Source organism: Tiliqua scincoides, chromosome 5, assembly GCF_035046505.1.
Source record: "Tiliqua scincoides isolate rTilSci1 chromosome 5, rTilSci1.hap2, whole genome shotgun sequence".
NCBI classification, from domain to species: Eukaryota; Metazoa; Chordata; class Lepidosauria; order Squamata; family Scincidae; genus Tiliqua; species Tiliqua scincoides.
In genome coordinates, this window is record NC_089825.1 from 141,841,941 (window position 1) to 141,860,883 (window position 18,943).

Sequence of the window (18,943 nt, forward strand, 5' to 3'; positions counted from 1 at the left end):
CTACAACACAGCCACTCATTATGTTTTGAACTTGTTTGCAAAGATCGAAAGGTTTACGTGGCTTTCAGTCCTGAAAATGTGCACATACGTTGATAGTTTTGCACATTTTTCCTTGCTACTGCTATGGCTTATGAAATGACCTTCTGCGGCCTCACTTGCTCAAGGATCCTCAAGAAATCTCAAGAAACCTCCTTGACCACAGAAGTTGGGTAAGTGTTTTAAAACAGGGCAACACCCAAACCGTGAAGACTAGAAGGCTGCAAATGACAACATGGCACTTTGTAGGGTCCACAGAAACATTTTTCCTCCAACGCTGGGCAGAAGAAAAGAAACTGATTTCCCTTTTGCATAAGTGAACATTCGATGACTTGTTTGGTTTTCAAATGGCACTTGAATCCCCAGATCAGTAATTGGGACAAAAATGCTAAAAATGGGATGGTCTAAGCAGGACCCCAGGCCAAAGGGTGGATCAGGGAGAAAAGGAGGCAGATGCCAAGCCAACCCTCTGGCCCAAAAGGGGGCATCGGTAAAGCAGCTACCACGTTTTCCAGACTCACAAAGAGAGTCTGGTCCAACAAGAAGCTGATGGAACAAACCAAGATCCAGGTCTACAGAGCTTGCGTCCTGAGTACACTTCTGTACTGCAGCGAGTCATGGACTCTTCGCTCACAACAGGAGAGGAAACCGAATGCTTTCCACATGCACTGCCTCCGATGCATCCTCGGCATCACCTGGCAGGACAAAGTTCCAAACAACACAGTCTTGGAACGAGCTGGAATCCCTAGCATGTATGCACTGCTGAAACAGATACACCTGCGTTGGCTCGGTCATGTTGTGAGAATGGATGATGGCCGGATCCCAAAGGATCTCTTCTATGGAGAACACATGCAAGGAAAGCGCCCTACAGGTAGATCACAGCTGCAATACAAGGACATCTGCAAGAGGGATCTGAAGGCCTTAGGAGTGGACCTCAACAGGTGGGAAACCCTGGCCTCTGAGCGGCCTGCTTGGAGGCAGGCTGTGCAGCATGGCCTTTCCCAGTTTGAAGAGACACTTGGCCAACAGTCTGAAGCAAAGAGGCAAAGAAGGTAGGCCCATAGCCAGGGAGATAGACCAGGGACACACTACACTTGCTCCCGGTGTGGAAGGGATTGTCACTCCCGAATTGACCTTTTCAGCCACACTAGACGCTGTTCCAGAACCACCATTCAGAGCGCGATACCATAGTCTTTCGAGACTGAAGGTTGCCAACATCCTGGTGCCCTCCCTTGCATCTGGCATTCTGACGTAGCCCATTTCTAAAATCAGGAGGTTGCACACACACATAATGGCTTGTAACCCGTAATGGATTTTTCCTCCAGAAACTTGTCCAATCCCCTTTTAAAGGCGTCCACGCCAGATGCCATCACCACACCTTGTGTCAAGCAGTTCCACAGACCAACCACATGCTAAGTAAAGAAATATTTTCTTTTGTCTGTTCTAACTCTCCCAACACTGAATTTTAGTGGATGTCCCCTTGTTCTGGTGTTATGTGAGAGTGTAAAGTGCATCTCTCTATCCACTCTTTCCATCCCCTGCATAATTTTGTATGTCTCAGTCATGTTCCCCCTCAGGCACCTCTTTTCTATGCTGAAAAACCCATCAGCCTATATGTGAAGTTTTTATTTTGTTGCCCCAATGTGCGTGACTTTACACTTACTGACATTGAAGTGCATCTGCCATTTTGCTGCCCGTTCTGCCAGTCTGGAGAGATCCTTCTGGAGCTCCTCACAATCACTTCTGGTCTTCACCACTCAGAAAAGTTTGGTGTCGTCTGCAAACTTAGCCACTTCACTGCTCAACCCTGTCTCCAGGTCATTTATGAATTGGTTGAAAAGCACTAGTCCCAGGACAGATCCTTGGGGCACACTGCTTTTCACCTCTCTCCATTGTGAAAATTGCCCATTAACACCAACTCTCTGTTTCCTGGTCTTCAACCAGTTCTCAATCCAGGAGAGGACCTGTCCTCTAATTCCCTGACTGTGGAGTTTTTTTAGTAGCCTTTGGTGAGGGACCATGTTGAACACCTTCTGAAAGTCCAGATATATAATGTCTATGGGTTCTCCCGCATCCACATGCCTGTTGATTTTTCCAAAAAATTCTATAAGGTTCGTGAGGCAAGACATACCCTTACAGAAGCCATGCTGACTCTCCCTCAGCAAGGCCTGTTCATCTATGTGTTTTGAGATTCTATCTTTGATGAGGCATTTCACCATCTTACCCGGTATAGATGTTAGGCTGACCAGCCTATAGGTTCCCGGGTCCCCCCACTTTCCCTTTTTAAAGATCGGCATGACATTTGCTATCCGCCAATCTTCTGATGCAATTCTGCATCAAACGGTATATAACACGACATTATTCCTAAAAGCCATGATTTCCAGAATTTTGGTCACTAGGCTGTCACCCCCCCCCCCCCGGATGTCTCATTGGTCCATTTTGAGTTAAGGCAGTGGTTCTCAAACTGAGCATTGGGACCTACATTTTAGAATGACAATCTATCCAGAACCCACCGGAAGTGATGTCATGGCTGGAAATGACATCCTCAAGCAAATTAAAATAAATAATTTTAAATAATTACATTTTTTAAAATAACAAATATTTAAATGAGGGGAAGCCAGCTCTTTTCCACCCAGTGAATTTTCTCTGTAGCCAGCCTGAAATAACACCCCCCCTTTTGTTCAGCTCTGCTTTCATCAGATCAGGATTACTCTGGTAGCCTCACAGTCCCCTTTGCCTGACCTGACCATGAGCCAAGGCACATTTGCTTACTCACAAGGCTTAGTTTTGTTTTCCATAGGGCTCAATACATTCATCAGCTTGGAGGGGGGACTTCCTTCTCAGGTGTTTTTCGGGGGCTGCTTTCATCGGATCAGGACTGTTCTGGTGTTTTTGGATTCCTCTCAGCCTGCCCTTTCCAAAGGACTAAGGCATGTTCACCTACTCATGAGTAAACATGTGATACGGCTCACATTCCATAGGGCTCTATGTCTTTTTGTTTTCTGGTTTTTTAGCCATAACTTTTGATAGAATAGTGATATTTCACTCCAATTTTTTCATTGCATTCAGCTGTAAATTCAGCATTGAATGGTATATGACATGATGGTATACAGGTTGAGCCTCATTATTCGCATGGGTTCTGTTCCAAGCATTCACGTGGATGGCAAAAAACGCACAATAACAAATCCATTTAAAAAACAAAGTTTCTTTGCTCTGGTGATTTAAAAACAGCCTTGCTGACCTTTGTGATGTAAGATAAAAGTCATTAAGAAGACAATCTATCAACCAGTCCTCCTCCAAGAGCTTAGAAAGGCGCTTCCCTCAGCCTCTCCCTTCACCAATGCAAAGTGATCACCTTTCGTTCACGTGCTCAGGGGGAAAGAAGGGGTCCGCTGGAGAGAGAAGGACTGATAGATTGTCAGCCAGCTGCCCTCTCTCTCTCATTAAGGAGGCTATTGTTAAAGGACTGTTCAGTTTTTTAAACTGATTTTAAAGGGGTGCATTTTCCCCTTCTCCAGGGATCAGCACATTCTTTCTCATTTGCAGTGGCCATTCGTGTTGCGTCAAATCCGAGGATAAAAAATTTGTGTATAACAAGGCTGTACCTGTATTCCTAAAAACCACAATCTTAGCGATTTTGGTCAATTGTGATGTCACCCCCCCAAGGCTGGCACCTAAGTCGGACTGACCCCCCGCTTGTTGCTAGCTACACCACAGCTGCTCATTATGTTTTGAACTTGTTTGCAAAGATGGAAAGGTTTACGTGGCTCTCAGTCCTGAAAATGTACACATACATTGATAGTTTTGCACATTTTTCCTTACTACTGCTATGGCTTTTTGAATGACCTTCTGCGGCCTCACTTGCTCAAGGATCTTCAAGAAATCTCAAGAAACCTCCTTGACCACAGAAGTTGGGTAAGTGTTTTAAAGCAGGGCAACACCCAAACTGTGAAGACTAGAGGGCTGCAAATGACAACATGGCACTTTGTAGGGTCCACAGAAACATTTTTCCTCCAACGCTGGGCAGAAGAAAAGAAGCTGATTTCCCTTTTGCATAAATGAACATTTGATGACTTGTTTGGTTTTCAAATGGCACTTGAATCCCCAAATCAGTAATTGGGACAAAAATGTTAAAAATGGGATGGTCTAAGCAGGACCCCAGGCCACAGGGTGGATCAGGGAGAAAAGGAGGGCAGACGCCAAGCCAACCCTCTGGCCCAAAAGGGGGCCCATACCCTTTAGGCTTCCCCCTTATTGACACTACTGGAATTCTACCCCAATAAGAAGGCTGACAATTACCTGACTGATACTTTCACTTGGGGCTTCCAGATACCAGCACCCCTTTCCCCCCACCCTACCTGTGTGGACAATTTGCACTCAGTGAATGGTATGGAGCAGTGGCTCACACACATTTCGCACCAGGACCCACTTTCTAGAATGAGAATTTGTCAGGACCCACCGGAAGTGATGTCATGACTGGAGGTGACATCATCCAGTAGGAAAATTTTTAACAATCCTAGGCTGCAATCCTACCCACACTTACCCAGGAGTAAGTCATAAGAACATAAGAACATAAGAACAGCCGTACTGGATCAGGCCATAGGCCCATCTAGTCCAGCTTCCTGTATCTCACAGTGGCCCACCAAATGCCTCAGGGAGCACACCAGATAACAAGAGACCTCATCCTGTTGCCCTCCCTTGCATCTGGCATTCTGATGTAGCCCATTTCTAAAATCAGGAGGTTGCACATACACATCATGGCTTGTAACCCGTAATCGATTTTTCCTCCAGAAACTTGTCCAATCCCCTTTTAAAGGCGTCCAGGCCAGATGCCATCACCACACCTTGTGGCAAACAGTTCCACAGACCAACCACACGCTCAGTCTGCGTGACTTCCTCTTTGCTAACGATGCAGCTGTCACTACCCACTCTGCCAAAGATCTCCAGCAGCTCATGGATCGTTTTAGCAAGGCCTGCCAAGATTTTGGACTGACGATCAGCCTTAAGAAAACACAGGTCATGGTTCAGGATGTGGACTCACCTCCCTGCATTACAATCTCTGCGCATGAACTGGAGGTTGTCCATGACTTTGTGTACCTTGGCTCAACGATCTCCGACATTCTTTCTCTCGATACTGAGATAAGCAAATGCGTCGGTAAAGCAGCTACCATGTTTTCCAGACTCTCAAAGAGAGTCAGGTCCAATAAGAAGCTGACCAAGATCCAGGTCTACAGAGCTTGCGTCCTGAGTACACTTTTGTACTGCAGTGTGTCATGAACTCTTCACTCACAACAGGAGAGGAAACTGAATGCTTTCCAGATGCGCTGCTCCAACGCATCCTCTGAATCACCTGGCAGGGCAAAGTTCCAAACAATACAGTCCTGGAACGAGCTGGATTTCCTAGCATGTATGCATTGCTGAAACAGAGATGCCTGTGTTGGCTCGGTCATGTCGTGAGAATGGGCGATGGCCGGAACCCAAATTATCTCCTCTATGGAGAACTCGTGCAAGGAAAGCGCCCTACAGGTAGACCACAGCAGCGATACAAGGACATCTGCAAGAGGGATCTGAAGGCCTTAGGAGTGGACCTCAACAGGTGGGAAACCCTGGCCTCTGAGCGGCCCACTGGGAGGCAGGCTGTGCAGCATGGCCAATCCCAGTTTGAAGAGACACTTGGCCAACAGTCTGAGGCAAAGAGGCAAAGAAGGAAGGCCCATAGCCAGGGAGACAGACCAGGGACAGACTGCACTTGCTCCCAGTGTGGAAGGGATTGTCACTCCCGAATTGGCCTTTTCAGCCACACTAGACGCTGTTCCAGAACCACCATTCAGAGCGCGATACCAGAGTCTCTCGAGACTGAAGCTTGCCAACAACAACACCAAGCCTGAGCTGGTTCCCCACAAGGTGGAGCTTGTCTGGGATGAAAAGGTCATCAGAAGAAGAAAAATAGAAAAGTAAAAGTGGACCAGCTGGCTGTATGGATATATGGCCAATGTGTTACAAATGCAATTTGGCAAGGCAGGAACCCTCATCAAGTATCTAGGCATAATTCATAGGGCATTTCAAGGCAGCTCACAACCCCATGTAGGATTGGTGTATCCCCCAGTGAGAACTGTGGGTCCAGCTCATGGTCCTGTGCAAGCCTGTCTGGTGAAACTGATGTGCTGGTGGCCACCTCATAGCCTGTAACAGGGCAGGCTAGGGCTGGGCACCAGCCTGTGCCCATTGGGGTCAAACCCACGGACCTGCTATGAGTACAAATCTTGTAGCTGACATGAAGGCAATGATACCTCAAGAGGGTGTTTTGTTTCCAAGTCTGAATCTAAAACTCACATGCATTTAGAGCTACGGTTTCTTTCCCTGGATGCATTGGATGCTGCCATTCACTGAACGCCTTCAACTTTCCTTCCATCCTGCAGGGAAACAGGAAGATGGCTCTCCTGGAGTTGTTAACAAGGCCACCACCTTAACCCAAGCCCAGAGGGCAACCCAACACCAACCCCACACCAGAAACGTATATATATTTATTTGAAAATATCTCCATGCCATGTTTGTTCCTTTGAGAGAAAGCAAAGATGTGTTCCTGGATTCAGTGTGGCGGTTGTTTGGTTTCACAGTGAAAGATGGAGAGAGAGACAAGAATGGATGAAAAGGAGAGAGAGAGAGAGAGAGAGAGAGAGAGAGCGCGAGCGAGCGCATGCATAAAGGATGCTTAAAGGGTGTAGGGGGTAGGTTGTGGGTCATTAGAGAAGACTTACTGTGCTAATTAATCACATTGTAATTAAATGATCCTTTGATAGGGTTCTAACAGCACAGACATAGGCAGGTCTACTCATAAGCAACTCCTAGTGCGTTCCTGTGCAGGATTGCAGCCCTAGAGAACTTTAGGATGACTGCCAGACAAAGTAGCTTTGCAGATTTCTTAGTAGAACGGCAGGATATAAATATGTACAGTTAATTGATTTCAGTGCTTTGAGCAGATGTGAAGGAGAAGGATTTAGGGCATGGGCAGCTTGTCATACAGGACAGTGAGAAGCTGCACCAGTCCAAATTCTCCCCATGGAATACTGTATTCCAGGAGCAGAAGTCCTGCTGCCCTCCCTTGCATCTAGTTTTGCAATAGGGGAATGGATGGACCCTGAAGAACGGCAGAGGCACACCAGAAATGCATGCAGAAGAAGAAATTTATTAATGTGACATTGTGCTGGAGTGAAGAAAAGGGATCCGAAAGGGATTGGGAACTCTCAGCTCTTCCGGGATGGCATTTTGAAGAGGCTGATGGGAGCTGGATGTTGCTTTGCCAGATGACTTGCGAACATAGCGATATCAGAGGGACACCGATCAAGACAGGCAATCCCCTCCATGTCGGAGCCATTCATATCCCAGCAGGCACAGTTGGGGCTACAGCCTGCTCTACATTTTGTACTTGCAGATGTAGGCATTGTGTTTGTTACAAGGAGCATCATTCCATTCCTTAAAAGCTAAAATGCAAAAGACAGGAGAAAAGTTATCTCTGTTTTCCTCTCTTTGGAACCATGTTTTGCCTGAATGGAGGAAGCCAATAAGATGCTTTGCTTTCATTCATTCCAAACACCTGATCCTAGAACTCAGGCTGCTGATGTTGTTCTAAAAATAGTAGGAGAAATTCCAAGTGAGTAGGAAGGGCAGCTGTGGAAAAGAGCTGGAGATTAATTCTAGTTTTGGCTCTCAGAATGCCAACCAAGAGGTCTCCCATTCCCATTTCATTTTCCCACTTCCCAATCCTTATTCCATTCTGGGACTCTCTCATCATGGATACTGCAGAAGGAGGTACATGCCATGTATCATGCAGCTTAGCAACCGACACAGGCAGAAAAATGATATATGAATTACCACGATCATATATATTTTTTAATTTCCTTTATTAGTGATTAATAAAATAATAACAAATTTGCTAAACAAAATATCAAAACTAAACAAATTCTGCTGAACAATATACCAGCTGCATTATTGCTTTCTCTATAATCTCCAATTCATTGCATCCTATGGTGGAGGGAGATATCTCCAGGTCTCCTCTGAACAGGGAATATTTGATCCCATACCCAGGGGTAAGCCTCTGTGCTACGGTGGGGGGGTCTACTTAAACTGTGCCACAGGATCAGATCCAGGAATGGGGATTTTATATCAGTGGCACCAACCAAGGTTTGATGCACCCACCCCCTTCCTTTTCCAGCCCCCCACTCCACCACCTTGTTTTGACCCCTCCGAACCCCCATTCTGCCACCCCCCATTTCCTCCTGCCTTTCCTGCTGACTTACATTTATCGGTGAGCAGTGGGAGAAGCGCTGGAGTGTGCACTATCAGAGCGCCTTTTCCCACTAGCACTGACTGCTTTACAGCAGCCAGCATCAGCGCAGGAGGTGCACCACTATTGGACGCAGCCCATAGGACTGGGCTCTGTATATCCTAAGAAAAAGTAGCCTACAATATTGGTATAAGGTGCTCCCCCCTTTCTGCCAGGGTTCTTAAGCAAGGAACATCCTAGCTCAACTGAGGAACGTGATGTTCAGGCAAACCACCTGACCGCTACAGGGAGGAGACCAACTGATTGTGAACAGGAGTTCCTGCTTCCGGTTAAAATTTGGTTAGTCTTCCTCTAGCATACAGGCTGTTTGCCTGCATGTCGCATTCTTCAGTTAAGCAAGAATGTTCCTTTGTAAGAAGAAACACCAGTGCTTCAACTGTAAGTCAAGAAGAACAAAAGATACTGTAATGGGTGTGGAGGGATGCAGAGGGGTGCCCCAGATCAGCAGATAAGTCAGCGATTTTCAACCTTTTTCATCTCACAGCACACTGACAAGGTGCTAAAATTGTCCAAGGCAGACCATTCTGCTGGTAAGGGGGCTTAAATTCCCCAATTGCCCTTCTATTAAATGACCCTCCCCAAAGTTGTGAGGCACACTTGCAGATCATCTGCGGCACACAAGTGTGCCCCAGTACAGTGGTTGAAAATGGCTGGGATAAGTGATCGCGCCACTCAGGGGCTTGGGTACACTTACCAGAGCCTCCTTCAGCCTCCCAGGGAGGCAGGGAGCCCTGCGCGGCTGTCTGTAGGGCTCCCCGATGCTTCAAAAGTGAAAGTGGAGCGGTCGTGCTCTGCTTCCGGTTTAGCAGAAGGGGAGTGCAATAGCTCTACTGTCACTTTCTCCTCCCCGTCTCCTGGCTGCCCCTGCCCCTTAAGTAGAAACCAGCCAGGGCCCACAGGCTGGGGTGTCCTGATGCCCCAATCTGAAAAGCCCTGCCCTAGGGTAAGCCTCCAGCTCATAAGAACATAAGAACAGCCCCACTGGATCAGGCCATAGGCCCATCTAGTCCAGCTTCCTGTATCTCACAGCGGCCCACCAAATGCCCCAGGGAGCACATGAAATAACAAGAGACCTCATCCTGGTGCCCTCCTTTGCATCTGGCATTCTGGCATAGCCCATTAATAAAATCAGGAGGTTGCACATACACATCATGGCTTGTACCCCGTAATTGATTTTTCCTCCAGAAACTTGTCCAATCCATTTTTAAAGGCATCCAGGTCAGATGCCATCACCACATCCTGTGACAAGCAGTTCCACAGACCGACCACACGCTGAGTAAAGAAATATTTTCTCTTGTCTGTTCTAACTCTCCCAACACTCAATTTCAGTGGATGTCCCCTGGATCTGGTGTAATGTGAGAGTGTAAAGATCATCTCCCTATCCCCTGCATAATTTTGTATATATCAATCATGTCCCCCCTCAAGCGCCTCTTTTCTGGGCTGAAGAGGCCCAAACGCCATAGCCTTTCCTCGTAAGGAAGGTGCCCCAGCCCCGTAATCATCTTAGTCGCTCTCTTTTGCACCTTTTCCATTTCCACTATGTCTTTTTTGAGATGCGGTGACCAGAATTGGATGCAGTACTCCAGGTGCGGCCTTACCATCGATTTGTACAACAGCATTATAATATTAGCGGTTTTGTTCTCAATACCCTTCCTAATGATCCCAAGCATAGAATTGGCCTTCTTCACTGCCGCCGCACATTGGGTCGACACTTTCATCGACCTGTCCACCACCACCCCAAGATCTCTCTCCTGATCTGTCACAGACAGCTCAGAACCCATCAGCCTATATCTAAAGTTTTGATTTTTTGACCCCATGTGCATGACTTTACACTTACTGACATTGAAGCGCATCTGCCATTTTGTTGCCCATTCTGCCAGTCTGGAGAGATCCTTCTCAGACCACAATCACTTCTGGTCTTCACCACTCAGAAAAGTTTGGTGTCGTCTGCAAACTTTGCAACCTCACTGCTCACCCCTGTCTCCAGGTCATTTATGAAGAGGTTGAAAAACACCGGTCCTAGGACAGATCCTTGGGGCACACCGCTTTTCACCTCTCTCCACTGTGAAAATTGCCCATTGACACCCACTCTCTGCTTCCTGGTCTTCAACCAGTTCTCAATCCATGAGAGGACCTGTCCTCTAATTCCCTGACTGTGGAGTTTTTTCAGTAGCCTTTGGTGAGGGACCGTGTCAAACGCCTTCTGAAAGTCCAGATATATAATGTCCACGGGTTCTCCCGCATCCACATGCCACATGCCAAGTAGAGCTCCATGTATGGTCTACTTGGACCAACACAAGCAAAGCCGTTGGGAAGACAGATCAAGGCAGGGAGGGGGAATGGGATATTTGCAGTACTGCTGCCACCAATACCACACTCTTCTAGCCTTGATCTGCCCCCCATCCTGCCCCATCTCCTCCCTGTTTCTCCCCCCACCCCTTCCACACTCTCACTGCTTCCCCCAACAGCACACCCCATGCTGACTTACTGGTGCCAGGGACATACAGGAAACACTGACGGCCACCATTTACCGCTTGTGAAAACAGACCAGCTCATGGCATGTCCTGTTTTCCAACTACCATAACTACCATAAACTACCATAACTACCATAAACTACCATAAACTGTTTTCCAACTACCATAAACTGCCAGAACATGAGTTCTGGCAGGGAAAGGCCCACACAGGACTGGGCTGCCCACTATGCAGGTTAGCTGCAGCTTTCTGGCTTGTATTATTTCACTGACATAGTCTTCAGAGGTCAATCAGTAGATCAAAGTCAGACTTGCAGGTAGAGACCCTCCAAACTGTACCTGAGGCAGGCCCATTCCTGGATCCCTAAGATTTCAGAATCCTTCCTCAGACACTAAGAAGTAAGTTTGCTTACCTGAGTCAGTTCTCAGCTCCACACAGTACTCAGAGTTGTTAACATTGTTGGGCTCATTTTTCATCCAGGACGTGTACTTGTAAGAGGCTCTATCAGACCACCTCCATTTCCCATTCTGTAAGCAAATGAAGCAAGGCACATTATGTTATAAAGAAAAAGAAGGACCCAGGAAGAGAAAGAGACCTTTGGGGTGTCACTGGTACAAAAGCAGAGGAGGACTAGAACCACGAGAATGGGAGAAGTAGCATGTGGGATTCAGTGCAGGCTGAAACGACACTTCACAGGATGATCAACAGGAATGCAACACGTACGATGCTCACCTGGAGAATATCATGGAGTCCGATCCAGACATCACTTGGGTCTTTCTGGTAACGGGTGATGAATCTGGCCAGCAAGTCAGTCTCTGCCTTGGTGAGGACAGAGGCAAGATGGGCCCCATGGGCATAGCTCTGGCACTCAATCTGAAGAGGGAGAGGAAGAGAAGAACGTTGCCTCCATTCTCCATGTTTCCCATCTTGAAGACATTTCTACTGGGAGAACTGAGCAAGGAGCTCTGTGGATTGCTTGTCAATTTCAATTTTGTACCCTAGTGAAGACCTCTCATGGTGCTTAGAACTGGGCCAGGGAGGGAGGAAAATGGGAAGGGTTCTCAAGAGTGCCACTACATTGTAAACATGGGGAGAAAGTCTCCCTACAGGCCACATTTTTTCTGCAGTTGGACACTTGTATGTGGGAAGAGGCAGACAGACTATCATGTGCATCACATGTGGGGGTATCGAATGGATCCTTCAGAATCACCTTGTGGAGTCCATCCGCATAGGAGAGAGAATGTCTATTGGGAGCCCTTCTTCTGTAACCTCAATATAGACATACCATCCAAACCATTGTTGTCTTTCTCTTCCTGGTACTGTGAAGCAAACACATAGGCCAACCAGGGCACTTCTCCTGCTTGGATGAGAAATGCTTCTTACCTCAGCCTCTGCCCAGGTCAATTCTACATCAAAATATGCATAGCAGTTGCCCTGGCTCTGCATCCAGCCTCTGGCACAGCTCCAAGCTTCGGCTGCAGGTAGACAGGAGTGTGGAAAGAAAAGCAAGAGTGGACAGTGCAATGAGAAGCATTTGCTTTTAAAGTCCCCTGTTTAAGGAAAAGGATCCCAGGACCCCCATCCCGAAATTGGCAGTCTTGTGGAATGGAAAGGCTTTTGTATCCTGTTTTGCTCCGTGCCTGATGTATCCCCAAATTCCAAATCCCCCAAATTCCCTGCTAGGGGAAGAATTCTGCCACATTCTGCCCATTCATGATGCCACTTGTCTCCCCAGCTTTGGCCCTTCTACACAGTGGTGGTACTGGACAGTCAGAGGGGCAAAAGCCATGCGGTGCCATGCCTGTGCGGCCTGTGGGGGTGACACCACCGTACCTGCTGTGCCCATTGCACCACCGCTGCCCCCTGCATCCACCCTTCAGCCCCTTCCGAGGGCCTGGGAGGCCCTACGCAGCATCTACAACCCTCCAAAAGCTTGCTAAGGCCTTAAGAGAGCTGTTAAACGTTAATCTCAGTTCTAGTGGAAAACCTGAAGTACGGTTTATCAGCCCTTAGGAGGCCTCAGAAGGCTTTGGGAGGCTCAACAGATATTGCGCGGGGCTCCATAGCGAGGTAACTCTCCTCTTGGTGGTGGGGGGGAGGAAGAATGTTGCGATCCTGTGGCCCAGGGCAGCAGAGGAGCTAGTTCTACTCCTTCACTCTAAAGAATTTCAGATTAGCTGGGTTAGCAACCTTTCAAGATGCTATACCTGTTTTTATTCTAATTACGGGTCAGACCCAACTAAGATTTCTCTGTTATCCCCACTTCCAGTTTTGGTGGTCAAACGATGACAGAAGAGTTCTCTTCTTCCCCCTGTGTGGCTTTCAAAATGTAAAGTCAACCTAAGGGTTTGCTCAAGGGACTCACCTCCCAAGAAAGAACCACAGATCAAGAACCCAAGAAGACATAAGGCAGAGGAAGTTGGAAAAGCCATCTTCTTGTTCCCTGTAAGATGGAGGGGAAGTGCAGTAAGAAGACATTCAGTGAATGGCAGCATCCAAGACAAGAAGTTGCAGCTCTAAATGCACATGAGTTTTGGATTCATACTTGGAAAAGTTACACTTTTGAGAGGTGTCATTGCCATCATATCAGCTGCAAACAGTGCAGCTAGGAGAGAACAGAGACATTCCAGCAATCCCATGAAAGGCCACTTCAGGCTGAAACTTCTGGCAGCGAATCTAAGCCTCCTCTCAAATATGCTCCTGAAGGGCAGCCCAGCAGCCAATCCCAGCGCCCATCAGGCACACCTGTCTACTTAGAAATGTCAAGATCCTTATCCATTCCTCTCTGTCCCCTCTGTTCAGTGTATCAACCGCTTACTTTAATAGCACTTCCTACTTCCCATAAGTCCTTCCGCATGAGTCCATCAGCACATTTCAATGACTCTGAAACCATGTAGCTTTGCACCCTTTAAAGCCTGCAGGAACCCTGAGCTCTCTGAGCCATGCAGTCTTTCTCCCCAGGTACTCACCTTCTGATGCTCTTCTCCTGAACAGGCAGATGTGGTGGACTACCCAGTTGAGAGCCTCCTCAATGGTTTGGGTCTTTCTTGGTGACTCTTATATAGACCCTCAGCTGACATGGTGCAATACCAGGAAAAGGCAGATGCCTCAACGAAATTCAACTGCCCTGTGAGGAAATGGGGGAGGAGGAGAGAAGGAACCAAGCAGCAGGCATGTGAGGCATATTCTCTTCCCCACCCAAAACGGTCTCTGCTTGATTGATTTCCCTTTAGCAATAAAAAGGGTGGGGTAAAGAGGCTTCACTTGAGCAAAAGATCTGATAGGAGGTTGCTTCACTATGTTGGCTTCTTTGAGAGTTGTTCTGCAGAAAACCCAATGCTAGCTTCCTCTTCCTCCCCAATCTCACCACTCCAAAAAAGGCAATTCAAAGCCCTTTGGTCCTTTCCACTCTTGTTCAAGGATTGCATTTACCTGAAGAGTAGAGATGAGCCAGTTCCTTTCTCCCTCCACTGTGCAAAGGGGTGGCTTCAGCAAGGTGGCTTCCGTGAGAGCTATTTTCAAACACACATCCAGCCCATCTTCTGCTAAATCCAGGTATGATTTAAACAGTAGTAAATGTGTCACTTAGCATTTTAAAAAAGTGGAAAATGTGTCATTTCTTAGCACTTTTTAAAAGTAGGGCTGGGTGGGACAGCATCCATGATTGGTTGCACACATCAGCAAAACAGCACTTGTTCAACTTCTGAAACTGGAAAAGCCTACATTTTCGACAGAGGTGCTTTTTGGGAAAGACAAGTGGTAAATAAGCCAGAATATACCAGGTGTGTTTTTGGGAAAAATACCCAGAAGAGAAACCTGGGGTTGGTCAGGAGCAGGGCCTAAAGGGGCCACTAACCAGCTAGCCCCAATCTCTTTCCCAGTTTTCCTGTGCACCATATTCATGTTGTCATTTGCAGCCTTCTAGTCTTCACGGTTTGGGTGTTGCCCTGTTTTAAAACACTTACCCAACTTCTGTGGTCAAGGAGGTTTCTTGAGATTTCTTGAAGATCCTTGAGCAAGTGAGGCCACAGAAGGTCATTTCACAAGCCATAGCAGTAGCAAGGAAAAATGTGCAAAACTATCAATGTATGTCCACATTTTCAGGACTGAGAGCCATGTAAACCTTTCGATCTTTGCAAACAAGTTCAAAACATAATGAGCGCCTGTGGTGTAGCTAGCAACAAGCGGGGGGTCGGTCTGACCTAGGTGCCAACCTGGGGGGGGGTGACATCACAATTGACCAAAATCGCTAAAATTGTGGTTTTTAGGAATACAGGTACAGCCTTGTTTTACACAAATTTTTTATCCTCGGATTTGACGCAACACGAATGGCCACTGCAAATGAGAAGGAATGTGCTGATCCCTGGAGAAGGGGAAAATGCACCCCTTTAAAATCAGTTTAAAAAACTGAACAGTCCTTTAACAATAGCCTCCTTAATGAGAGAGAGAGAGAGAGAGAGAGAGAGAGAGAGAGAGAGAGAGAGAGAGAGAGAGAGAGAGAGAGGGCAGCTGGCTGACAATCCATCAGTGCTTCTCTCTCCAATGGACCCTTCCCTTCCCCCTGAGCATGTGAAAGAAAGGTGATCACTTTGCATTGGTGAAGGGAGAGGCTGAGGGAAGCGCCTTTCTAAGCTCTTGGAGGAGGACTGGTTGATAGATTGTCTTCTTAATGACTTTTATCTTACATCACAAAGGTCAGCAAGGCTGTTTTTAAATCACCAGAGCAAAGAAACTTTGTTTTTTAAATGGATTTGTTATAGTGCGTTTTTTGCCATCCATGTGAATGCTTGGAACAGAACCCATGCGAATAATGAGGCTCAACCTGTAATACCATCATGGCATATACCATTCAATGCTGAATTTACAGCTGAATGCAATGAAAAAATTGGAGTGAAATATCACTATTCTGCATATACAAACCTTTATTGGCATTAAGAACAATTTAACAGCAATAGCCAACACAGTAGCCACATTACCAAAGAGAAAAAAAAGAAAAACCACAACAAGGGATTGGTAAGGTAAAGGGAAGAAAACAAGAGGGGGGATATAAGATCAGGGTGGGGGTTTTAACTTAGAAACTGCGAAAAGAAATTCTGCTACTGCAATGGTAACATTCGCCGAGGTGTCACTCAAAAGGGCATGTAAGGGATCAATAAAAATACTGGAGAGAGAAGACCGCAAGGGTTTCAGATGTTGATCTCAGAGAGATTGGTGGGCCGGGCAACAAAATAATATATGGACCACTGTATCCGGTTCAAGAGAACAAAAGGGACATAATCTGCGGTCACGCGGAATATTAAGGAATCTGCCAAAGTGAACAGCAGATGGAATGATATTAAATCTCGCAAGCATAAACGCTCAACTCTTACTAGGGTTAATTAACGTACTGAAGTAGTTGAGCAGACGCCCAAGTGAAGGGAGAAGGCCCAAAAAACCAGGGAGAACAAGTGGGGTTGAGATTGGAAGAGAGTTGGTTAAATTCAGATTCCCAAAGTTTGGATTTGATAATTGAATGGGCCCTCTGAAGTTTAATGTCTGCAAGGGATTTGGGGGACAAGTCTAATGATAGAAGATTGGAATCAATAAGTTTAAACCACTTAGAAAGATAAGAGTCGTTTAATAAATCTTGCAAAAGGGACTCAGAATGTGAACTTAAATGCAGGTGGAGCCAGAACTTGAAGGTAAGGGACCACGCGATGGTAGAGGGGAGGTGGATCTCTAGTTCGAGCATGAGGGTAGATAATCTACTTATATTGGGAACCCCCAGGATTGGTCTAAGGAAGGAGGCTGCCACTGGATCCAGATCTTGAATTGCAGCCTCTATCCAAATGGGGGCACCATACAACAGTTGAGAGAGAATTTTGGTTTTGAATATATGAAGGGCAGCAGGGACATACTGATTGCCACTAGAATGATGGAAATGGGCAATTGCATTTAAGTGGAGGGAAATAACAGATTTGAGAAACCTGCAGAAATGAGCTTTGGTGGCATTATTTTATCAAGAATTCTCAAGAATCCTCCTTGAGCCCAGAAGTTGGGCAGCTGTTTGGAAATGGGGCAACACCCAAACCATGAAGACTAGAAGGCTGCAAATGACAACACAGCACTTTGTAGGGTTCACAGAAACGTTTTTCCTCCAACGTTTAAGTGGCTCTCAGTCCTGAAAATGTGCACATACATTGATAGTTTTGCACATTTTTCCTTGCTACTGCTATGGCTTGTGAAATGACCTTCTGCGGCCTCACTTGCTCAAGGATCTTCAAGAAATCTCAAGAAACCTCCTTGACCACAGAAGTCGGGTAAGTGTTTTAAAGCAGGGCAACACCCAAACCGTGAAGACTAGAAGGCTGCAAATGACAACATGGCACTTTGTAGGGTCCTCAGAAACATTTTTCCTCCAACGCTGGGCAGAAGAAAAGAAGCTGATTTCCCTTTTGCATAAATGAACATTTGATGACTTGTTTGGTTTTCAAATGGCACTTGAATCCCCAAATCAGTAATTGGGACAAAAATGCTAAAAATGGGATGGTCTAAGCAGGACCCCAGGCCACAGGGTGGATCAGGGAGAAAAGGAGGGAGACGCCAAGCCCACCCTCTGGCCCAAAAGGGGGTCATACCCTTTAGGCTTCCCCCTTATTGACACTGCTGGAATTCCTCTCCAATAAGAAGGCTGACAATTACCTGACTGATAATTTCACCTGGGGCTTCCAGATACCAGCACCCCTTTCCCCCCACCCTACCTGTGTGGAAAATTTGCACTCAGTGAATGGTTTGGAGCAGTGGCTCACACACATTTCGCACCAGGACCCACTTTCTAGAATGAGAATTTGTCAGGACCCACCGGAAGTGATGTCATGACTGGAGGTGACATCATCCAGTAGGAAAATTTTTAACAATCCTAGGCTGCAGTCCTACCCACACTTACCCAGGAGTAAGTCATAAGAACATAAGAACATAAGAACAGCCGTACTGGATCAGGCCATAGGCCCATCTAGTCCAGCTTCCTGTATCTCACAGCGGCCCACCAAATGCCTCAGGGAGCACACCTGATAACAAGAGACCTCATCCTGGTGCCCTCCCTTGCATCTGGCATTCTGACGTAGCCCATTTCTAAAATCAGGAGGTCGCACATACACATCATGGCTTGTAACCCGTAATCGATTTTTCCTCCAGAAACTTGTCCAATCCCCTTTTAAAGGTGTCCAGGCCAGATGCCATCACCACACCTTGTGGCAAGCAGTTCCACAGACCAACCACACGCTGAGTAAAGAAATATTTTCTTTTGTCTGTTCTAACTCTCCCAACACTCAATTTTAGTGGATGTCCCCTGGTTCTGGTGTTATGTGAGAGTGTAAAGAGCATCTCTCTATCCACTCTGTCCATTCCCTGCATAATTTTGTATATATCAATCATGTCCCCCCTCAGGCACCTCTTTTCTGGGCTGAAGAGGCCCAAACGCCGTAGCCTTTCCTCATAAGGAAGATGCCCCAGCCTAGTAATCATCTTAGTCGCTCTCTTTTGCACCTTTTTCATTTCTGCTATGTCCTTTTTGAGATGTGGTGACCAGAACTGGACACAATACTCCAGGTGTGGCCTTACCATCGATTCGTACAACGGCATTATAATGTTAGTTGTTTTGTTCTTAATACCTTTTCTAATGATCCCAAGCGTAGAATTGGCCTTCTTCACTGCCGCTGCACATTGGGTCGACAGTTTCATCGACCTGTCCACCACCACCCCAAGATCTCTCTCCTGATCTGTCACAGACAGCTCAGAACCCATCAGCCTCTAAGTGAAGTTCTGATTTTTTGCCCCAGTGTGCATGACTTTATACTTACTGACATTGAAGTGCACCTGCCATTTTGCTGCCAGTTCTGCCAGTCTGGAGAGATCCTTCTGGAGATCCTCACAATCACTTCTGGTCTTCACCGCTCAGAAAAGTTTGGTGTCATCTGCAAACTTAGCCACCTCACTGTTCACCTCGGTCTCCAGATCATTTATGAAGAGGTTGAAAAGCACCAGTCCCAGGACAGATCCTTGGGGCACACTGCTTTTCACCTCTCTCCATTGTGAAAATTGCCCATTGACACC

General features: G+C 46.7%; 1 protein-coding gene across 1 annotated transcript; it reads right to left on the reverse strand.

Moving 5' to 3' along the window:
* Positions 1-7,449: 7,449 nt before the first annotated feature.
* On the reverse strand, positions 7,450-13,284 carry LOC136654212 (C-type lectin BpLec-like). Its single transcript, XM_066631138.1, has 5 exons — positions 13,218-13,284; positions 12,236-12,327; positions 11,585-11,725; positions 11,265-11,379; positions 7,450-7,517 (listed from the first exon to the last, which is right to left on the reverse strand). Exons 1-5 carry the CDS (start codon positions 13,282-13,284, stop codon positions 7,450-7,452), a joined length of 483 nt encoding a protein of 160 aa, XP_066487235.1.
* Between the last annotated feature and the right edge of the window lie 5,659 nt (positions 13,285-18,943).

Coding starts and splice junctions, on each gene's coding strand:
- LOC136654212 (XM_066631138.1), bottom strand. CDS start 13,284: ATGGCTTTTCCAACTTCCTCTGCCTTATGTCTTCTTGGGTTCTTGATC. Junction 12,328..13,217: donor CTGTGGTTCTTTCTTGGGAG/GTGAGTCCCTTG, acceptor GTCTACCTGCAG/CCGAAGCTTGGAGCTGTGCC. Junction 7,518..11,264: donor GGAGCTGAGAACTGACTCAG/GTAAGCAAACTT, acceptor TTTGCATTTTAG/CTTTTAAGGAATGGAATGAT.